This window comes from Choloepus didactylus, chromosome 4, assembly GCF_015220235.1.
Source record: "Choloepus didactylus isolate mChoDid1 chromosome 4, mChoDid1.pri, whole genome shotgun sequence".
NCBI classification, from domain to species: Eukaryota; Metazoa; Chordata; class Mammalia; order Pilosa; family Megalonychidae; genus Choloepus; species Choloepus didactylus.
The window spans coordinates 127,663,841-127,673,359 of record NC_051310.1 but is presented as its reverse complement, the minus strand read 5'-3'; the positions used below and the strand labels follow the sequence as shown (position 1 = coordinate 127,673,359).

The following is a 9,519-nucleotide window of genomic DNA, read 5'->3' as shown; positions in this document are numbered from 1 at the left end:
TGTTTTAAATTTTCATGTGGTCATATTTATCTATTTTTTCTTTTGTTGCTTGTGCTTTGGGTGTATAGTCTAAGAAACCATTGCTTAACATAAGGTCCTGAAGATGCTTCCCTACATTTTCTTCCATGAGTTTGATAGTTCTGGTTCTTATATTTAGATCTTTGATCCAGTATCCATTTTGAGTTGATTTTTGTATAAGATGTGAGGTAGGGGCTTCTTTTTTTTTTTTTTTTTTTAACCAATGTGGAGATCCTGTTTTCCCAACATTTTTTTTAATGCCTTTTTTATTGTGAACTTTACCTATATACGTAACAGTGATAACCCTCAAAGTATAATTCAACAAGTAGAGAGCAAATTTCAAAGAATGTCATGGGTTGCTGTTCCACAACTTCAGCTTTTCCATCATTGTAAAATATAACATACATACTGAAAGGTGTTAACTTTTGATGTACTACATTATTTTTTGAAGAGGCTATTCTTTCCCAAGTGAATGGTCTTTGTCCTCTTGTGGAAAATCATTTGGCCATAAATGTGAGGTTGACTTCTGAGCTCTCAATTCTATTCCATTGATTTACATGTCTGTCCTTTTGCCAGTACCATGCTGTTTTGATTACTGTGGCTTTGTAATAAGTTTTAAGATTGAGAATCGTGAGTCCTCCCAACTTCATTCTTCTTTTTTTTTTTTTTTTTTTTTTTTTTTTTTGTTAGTTTCCAGAGTTTGGCTTTATTTTGCAGTACAGAAATCATTTGGAGCCATTTTGAGACAGACATCATTGAAGTAGAGGCTCTGTCAAATCAATACTGCATTGCAGCTTGGTCCATTGAAGAAGCCACACCTGGGATATAAGATGTTTCTCGTTTTGCCTGCTTTATGACAGGTTTTTCCCCCCTTTCTCTCATCAGTTTTATTAGGCTAAAACACCACAAGGTGCCATTAGTCCATCCAAATGACTCAAATCTGGAGTTTGGTTGGAATTCTCCCATATTAACCAAATTTGTGGCTTTGGTATTTGGGCACTGCCATAATACTTGACATAACATAAAATGTAAAATTATAGGGAAAACTTAGGGATGCCCTCCCAAATTATGAAGTATTCCATTTACAATCTCCAAAATATCAAGAGGACAGATGGCACACAAATCATACTGATCCAGCTCTTGAGCAGCAGAAGCACATAATTGCAAAGGCTACAATGATTAAAAGATACAAATACTGTATCAGGATCTCTGTCGGCATTTCAGTGTTTTTGTTTTTTAACTGATCCTTCACTAGGGAAAAAAAGCCAGTATTAGTTAAATTGAACAGAATGTGGTAACCTGCCAATTCTGAATAGCCACCCCATGGAAACAAGTTAATACATGATATTAAAAAGGTGAAGGGAAGGAATATTTACTGGTACAGTACTCTTCCATCTCTCAGTTTTGATTATAAAAACAGGCTTTACAATATTGATTTCATACAATATGCATTATTTGCCAAATTTAAAACTTGTCCTAATTAGATAATAACATGTTTACTGCTGTTCGTCTTCCCCATGGATGTCATTTTTCTTGCGCTTCATTTCTTCAAAGTCAAACTCTGATCCTGTCATCCTCTTATAGATGTCTTTAATGTCATCACAGGTTGTCTCAAAGTGAGTTGTAGCATCATAAGTGCGGGAAATAAAGATCTGGCTCTCTGTTCCCAAATCTTTTGGTACAAGGAGATCACTGATGCTAACAAATTTCTGTTCAATCGGTTCCAAAAGCTCCAAAGCTGGTCTGATTTCTTTCTCAGGTTCTTTGGTTTCCACAGTTGTGCTAACTATGGCAATGTACTTCCCTTGTGCTGCCACATTGTGTGCAAAAGAAATCATGCACACATAGATATCTGATTTCCGATTCACTTGGTTCTGGGGAATAATGATCTGGCATGAGTTGGCATCGTTCGTGTTCTTGATTGGGTGGCTTAGGATGCATATAGCTCTGATCACCTGGCCCACTTTTTGTACCCGATCTTTTACATAACTAGGATCACAGATGAGCTGCTTACAGCGAGCAATCTCTCCTTCAGATTTTACACCAACCACTCTTCCATTCTGCACAATGATTTCTTCAATCGGTTTATTCAGCATGTAGGTACCTCCATAGATAGCACTTAACCTTGCAAATCCTTGTGGCAGTTCTCCAAGGCCATACAGTGGATAAAGGTATGGGCTTTTGCCATATCTTGCCAAAGACTCACTGTAAAGCTTAATCCTATTAATGGTTTCACAACATGGTTGATCTAAATAGTCATCAGTTCTGTAAAGTGCAAGGGCATGACCAGTAAAATCTATAACATCTTGGCCCAAGTCAAACTTCTTATACACATCTCGCATTGTGGTCTTCTTAGGGTCAACACCTTCAAAAGTTCTAGGATCTTTCTCTTCGAAGTTGGCAACATACACTAGGAATTTTCTGAAGCGACGTTTTTCAAATAGCCCCATTAAACTAGATGCCAGGGCTTCTGCTTCAGTGGAAGGAACCTTATAGATTTTTCCTCCTTTATAAACAAAACTCCCTTCAGTCACTTTGAAATCCATGTAGCGAGTGACCTCTGTAAAAAGCAGCATCCTAACCAGTTGACCATTAGCCATAAGGAACTTGGGAATTAAGTCAACATTCCAGTCTCTTCCTCTCCCCATTGATGCTGGTGGTGCTCCTGGTAATTTAAATCTTTTGTATAAATCTTCCAGTGGTGTTATAGAGGCACTTTCTCCTCCGTAAAATGGGTTTCGATCCATGTGAAGAACTTTCTTTCCATTCACTGACATTATGCCTGATAGGATACATTCCGTCAGGCCGGTGCCCAGCACGATCACGTCGTACTCCTCATTCATGGCGGGGGAAGGGAAAGGATGGAAGACGCGAAAAAGGAGAAAGCGCAGGGATTCTAGAGAGAGGGGGGCTCTCTACCAACACGAAGGAGGCGGAGGACGCGTTCCAACCGATTTCAGGGCCCGAGAGAAAAAGGAAGACAGGAGCAGAGGCAAAATGGAGCTGAAGAGGAGGCGAACCCAGCCGCCACCTCAGACGGGAAGAGAAGAGCCCATTCTTCTTTTTCAAGATGGCTTTAGCTATTCAGGGCCCCTTACTTTTCCATATAAATTTGATGATTGGCTTTTCCATCTCTATAAAGAAGGTTGTTGGAATTTTATTGGGGTTGCATTGAAGAAATTCATTCCTTTTGTAGTGACTATATGCCATTGACTAGTTATGCTAACAGAATATCTGTCTCCCTTCTTGTTCCCAAATTTTACTAAAGAATCTCTTTTGGGAAGGATAGCCTGGGCTGGGGGTAGAGGAGAACAAGAGTGGAGGAAATCCCATTCTGCTAATGAATGTTTTACTCATTTTTATATTTCCAGCTGTCTGCCCTTGGTTATGACACCAAGCACACATATTGACATGTATATTACACAATTAACATACAGGTTTTGAGTGAATATATGCATTAATTTAAAGCACTTTCACATCTGTTTTCTAATTTGATTCTTATCACAACTCAGTGATGAAGGTAGATTGCCTCTGGGGAGGAGAAGGAGGAAGGGCTAGTGTTCAGCTGGGGAGGATTACACAAGAAGGCTTCAAAAATATTGGCAATATTCTATTTCAGGAGATAGGTACCTGGGCATTAATTTTATTATTATTCTTAATGCCTGTATATGCATTACTTATGTGTGTAAGAACTATTGCGTAATAAAAAATGATAAAAATAGTACATAAACACAACAAAAACTGTGTATTCACACACACACACACACACTTCTACTTCCTTCTGCTTCTCCAAACCTCCATCCCTTTTCCAGGAGTCAATCACTGTTTACAATTATTGTGCTTTTTTTTCAGAAATATTTTAAGCATGTATCATAATATATGTATTATGTTTGTTCCCTACTTCTTTTTTTTTTTTTATTAGATAGTGAATACAAACAAAAGAATGTTTCTAACATATGTGAAAGGTAAATGTATTAATAATACTTCAAATACTCATGACTTATCATCCAGCTTAGTAAATGAAATATTTCCAGTACCTTAGCAATCTGCCTGTGTGGACTGGACCTTCCCTAATTGCATTTCCAACCTACCTTCTAGAGGAAATCACTATTCTAATTTTTATGTTAAAAATTGCCTTGCTTTTCTTTTGAGTTTTGCACATACAGATAGAGATTCCTATGCTATGTGTTACTTAGTTTTACTACCTTTGAACTTCTCATGAATTCAATCATATGTTAAATATTCTTATGTGACTTCTCTTTTGCTCAACATTGTGTTTATGATAATCATCTTTGATGATGTTGTAGCTTGAGTTCATTCAGTTTCACTGTTGTATGGTGTTCCACTGTAAGAATCCACAATTTTTAAAAGCCCTTCTTCTATTATGGACATTTGGGTTGTCTCCATTTTTAAATTATAGACAATGATGCTATGAACATTTTTGTACATTCCCCAGGTTACATTTGTAAGAATTTCTCCTGGGTATATGATAAGGAGTGGAATATTGGATCCTAAGGTATATATGCCTTTAGTTCTATCAAACAATGCTAAATTGCTATTCAAATAGTTGTGTAAGTTTTATTTCCAACAAGATGGATGAGTTCCTACAGCTACATATCCATATCAATATTCATTGTTATTGATCTTTTTAACTTTTTCCCTATCTGATGGGTATAAATTTGTATTTTATGTAGTTTTAATTTTGCATTTCCCTGTTTCCAGTAGAGCTGAACATCTTTTCTTATGTTGAATGTCTTTTCATATCTGTTACCCTTTTACCTCTTTTTTTTCCTTTTCTTAGTGGTTTTTAGGAGTTTTATTTTTTAATGTTTTACATACTTATATACATTCTAGATATAACCTTTGTCCTTAATAACTGTTGCAGATAGCTTTTCTCTGTTTTTGGTTTGTCTTTTTGCTTTCTTAATTTTAACATATTAAATTTTATCAGTAATTTCACTTATGATTTTTGCTTTTTGTGATTTCCTATGTAAGTTTACTTATATTCTCCTAAATTGTCTTCTAAATGTGATTTTGCCTTTCACATTTAGGTTTCTAATCCATTTGGAATTGATTTTTTTTTTTTGGCATTTCTTTTTTTTTAATTAAGATTTATTCACATACCATACGATCATCCAAAGTATACGATCAGTTGATCACATTACCACCATATAGTTGTTTACTCATCACCCTGATCTGTTTTCTTTTTTCACATTTTCCTTGTACCAGAAAAAGTGAAAATAAGAATAAAGAAATAAGAGTAAAAAAAGAACACCCAAATTGTCCCCCTCATCCTAATTTTCCTTTAGTATTTTTTTGCCCCTATTTTTCTACTCATCCATACACTGAATAAAGGGGAGTGGGATCCACAAGGCTTTCACAATCACGTTGTCACCCCTCATAAGCTACATTGTTTTACAATAGTCTTCAAGATTCAAGGCTACTGGGTAGTAGTTTGATTGTTTCAGGTATTTACTACTAGCTATTCCAATTCATTAAAACCTAAAAAAATTTATCTATATTGTGCATTAAGAGTACCCACCAGAGTGACCTCTTGGCTGCATTTGGAATCTCTCAGCCACTGAAACTTTATTTCTTTTTTTTTTTTTTTTTTTTTTTTTTTTTTTTAATTGTTTTTTTTTTTTTTTTTTTTTTTAATCATCATTTTATTGAGATATATTCACATACCACGCAGTCATACAAAACAAATTGTACTTTCGATTGTTTACAGTACCATTACATAGTTGTACATTCATCACCTAAATCAATCCCTGACACCTTCATTAGCACACACACAAAAATAACAAGAATAATAATTAGAGTGAAAAAGAGCAATTGAAGTAAAAAAGAACACTGGGTACCTTTGTCTGTTTGTTTCCTTCCCCTACTTTTCTACACATCCATCCATAAACTAGACAAAGTGGTGTTTGGTCCTTATGGCTTTCCCAATCCCATTGTCACCCCTCATAAGCTACATTTTTATACAACTGTCTTCGAGATTCATGGGTTCTGGGTTGTAGTTTGATAGTTTCAGGTATCCACCACCAGCTACCCCAATTCTTTAGAACCTAAAAAGGGTTGTCTAAAGTGTGCATAAGAGTGCCCACCAGAGTGACCTCTCGGCTCCTTTTGGAATCTCTCTGCCACTGAAGCTTATTTCATTTCCTTTCACATCCCCCTTTTGGTCAAGAAGATGTTCTCCGTCCCACGGTGCCAGGTACTGAAACTTTATTTCATTTCATTTCCCATCCCCCTTTCAGTCAAGATGTTCTCCATCCCATGATGCTGGGTCCAGATTCCTCCTGAGAGTCGTATTCTACATTGCCAGGGAGATTTACACCCCTAGGTGTCAGATCCCACATAGGAGGGAGGGCAGTGATTTCACCTGCCAAGTTGGCTTAGTTGGAGATTTGGAATTGATTTTGTTTTAATGTTAGGAGTGTGGTAGAGATAGAATTTTAATTTATTTCAAATGGAGAGCCATTTATTGAATAGACTTGTTTTCATATAGATAACTAGTTATTGAATATCATTTATTATAATTTATCCTTTCCCCATTAATCTGTAATATCTACTCTATTATATATTGTTTCCATAAATGAGTGGGTCTGTTTTAGTGTTCTCTATTTTGTTCCATTTGTAGATTTGACTATCCCTACACCAATCCAACCCATTTAATTGTGTTATGTTCTTTTTTTTTTAATAATCTCTGTTCATGAGTAAGATTCACTTGTAATTTTCCTCTCTTGTACTCCTGGGTAAGAAGGTAGATGTATGTTTAACTTTTTGAGAAACTGCAAGACCTTTTCCCAAAGTGATTATACCGTTTTATATTTTCACCAGCTGTGTATGAGAGTTCTGATTGCTCCGCATCCTTGCCAAAATTTGGTTTGTTAATCCTTTTTTTTCTTTTCAATTTATATGTTCTAGTGGTTTGCTTTTTTCCAGAGGTAGAGTCATTTAGGATATTTAATCTGTCATACTACCAGAAAAAGAAGCCTTTCTCTGTTCTTTGTGTTCTATATTCAGATAAATAGCAACTTGCTTCCTTATTCTCATATTTTAGAGTTCCTTCTGGATGACCCTATAGATCTTTCTGTCTCAGCTTCATGGCTCTAAACATTCCATTGTTTGGATCTACCATACTTTAACCAGTTCTTTGTTGACAGACAGTTCAGGTGTTTTCAATGTTTTTCTATTTTATAAACAAAGCTGCAATGAAAATTGTTACTATATTCTTTTCTTACATATTTTAACATACTGTAAAGTAAATTCTTGAAAACAGTTAAAAAATTTTTATTTTGAGATGATCGTGGATTCACATGCAGTTGTAAGAAGTAATACAGAGAGATCCTAACTCTTTACCCATTTTTGTCCAGTGGTAATATCTTGCAAAACAATAGTAAAATATTGCAACTAGGATATTGACATTGATACAGTCACGACACAGTATAGCTCCATCACTACAGGATCCCTTGTGTTGCCCTTTTATAGCAACTCCCACCTCTAACCCCCACCCCTGACCACTGGAAATCACTAATCTGTTCCCTATTTTTATAATTTTGTCATTTTAAGAATGCTATATATATGGAATCATATTGTATGTGATGAATCATACTGTATGTGATTGGCTTTTTTTCAGTCAGCATAATTTCCTTGAGATTCATCCAAGTTGTTTATCAATAGTTTTTCCTTTTTATCACTGAGTAGTATTCTATGATAAGGATGTGCCAGAGTTTGTTTAACCTTATTCATTAAACTTGTTCAAGGACATCTGGATTGTTTCCAATTTTTGGCTATTATGAATAATAATGAATTATGAATAAATGCTATGAAAATTTGCATACAGGATTTTGTGTGAATGTAAGTTTTCATTTCACTGAGTCATGTGGTAGTTGTATGTTTAGTTTTATAAGAAACTGCAAACCGTTTTCCAGAATGGCTGTACCAAGTTACATTTTCAACAGCAATATATAAGTGATCCAATTTCTTCACATGCTTGTCAGCATTTGGTACTGTCACTAATTTTTGTTTTAGGTCCCCTGAAAGGTGTATAGTAATATCTTATTGAGGTTCTAACTTGCATTTTGCAAATGGCTAATGATGTTGAACATCTTTTTATGGGTTATTTGCTATACTCTTCAGTGAAATGTCAGTTTATGTTTTTGCCATTTTTAAATAAGGATTGTTTCTTTTTTTGCTGTTGAGTTTTAAGAGTTCTTTACATATTCTTGATACTAGTCCTTTCTTGGATATATGGTGTGAAAATATTTCTATCATTCTGTGGTTTGTCTTCCCATTCTCTTAATAGTTCTTTCACCAAGTAAAACTTTTTAACTTTGATGAGGTCCAATTTATCACTCTTTTCTTTTATGGATTGTGCTTTTGGTGTCACGTTTAAGAACTCTTTACCTAGCCCTAGATCCCAAAGATCTGTTTTTTTTCCCTAAAAGTTTAATATTTTTACATTTAAGTTAATTTTCATATAAAGTGTGTAGTTCATTTTTTTTTGTCTTTGGATGTCAAATTGCTCCATCACCATTTGTTGAAAAGACTGCTATCCTTTTTCAATGAATTGGTTTTGCACCTTTTCAAAAATCAGTTGGGCAACCCTTATGACCTTGGATTTGATAATGGCTTCTTAGATATGACACCAAAAGCAAAAGCAACATAAGAGAAAACAGATAAAATGGACCTTATCAAATTAAAAAAAATCTTTTGTGCTTTGAAGGACACCATCAAGAAAGTGAAAAGACAACCTACAGAATGGGGAAAATTTTTACAAATCATATGTCTAATAAGTGACTTGTATCCAGAATGTATAAAGAACTGTTACAACGCAACAACAAAAAGACAAACAATCCAATTAAAAAGTAGGCAAAGGACATGAATTCACAAAGAAGAAATACAAAATGGCAAATAAGCACATAAGAAAGATGTTCAATATCATTAGCCACTTGGAAAATGCAAACCCAAACCATAATGAGATACCACTTGATACCCACTAGGGTGGCTATTATTAAAAATACCTGAAAATAACAAGTGTTGGCAAGGGTGTAGAGAAATTGGAACCCTCATACCTTGCTGGTGGAAATGCAAAATGACGCAGTCACTCTGGAAAAGAATTTCGCATTTCCTCAAAAAGTCAAACATAGAGTTACAGTATGACCCCACAATTCTACTTCTAGGTATCTAACCAAGAGTATTGAAAACACACGTGTACACAAAAATCTGTACATGAATGTTTATAGTAGCATTATTCATATCAGCCAAAAAGTTGAGACAATGCAAATGTTCATTGACAGATGAATGGATAAATAAACTATATATTCATGTAATGGGATATCATTCAGAATAAAAAGAATTAAGTTTTGGTACATGCTTCAACATGGATGAATCTTGAAAACATTATGCTAAGTGATAGAAGCCAGACACAAAGGGCCAAATATTGTATGATTCCATTCATATGAAATGTCTGGTATAGGCTGATCCATAGAGACC

General features: G+C 35.0%; 1 protein-coding gene across 1 annotated transcript; it reads right to left on the bottom strand.

The window, feature by feature from the left end:
* Window positions 1–708: 708 nt before the first annotated feature.
* LOC119533352 (rab GDP dissociation inhibitor beta) lies at window positions 709–3,064 on the bottom strand. Its single transcript, XM_037835401.1, has one exon. The coding sequence runs from the start codon at window positions 2,859–2,861 to the stop codon at window positions 1,515–1,517; it is 1,347 nt and encodes a 448-aa protein (XP_037691329.1). The 5' UTR covers window positions 2,862–3,064; the 3' UTR covers window positions 709–1,514.
* Between the last annotated feature and the right edge of the window lie 6,455 nt (window positions 3,065–9,519).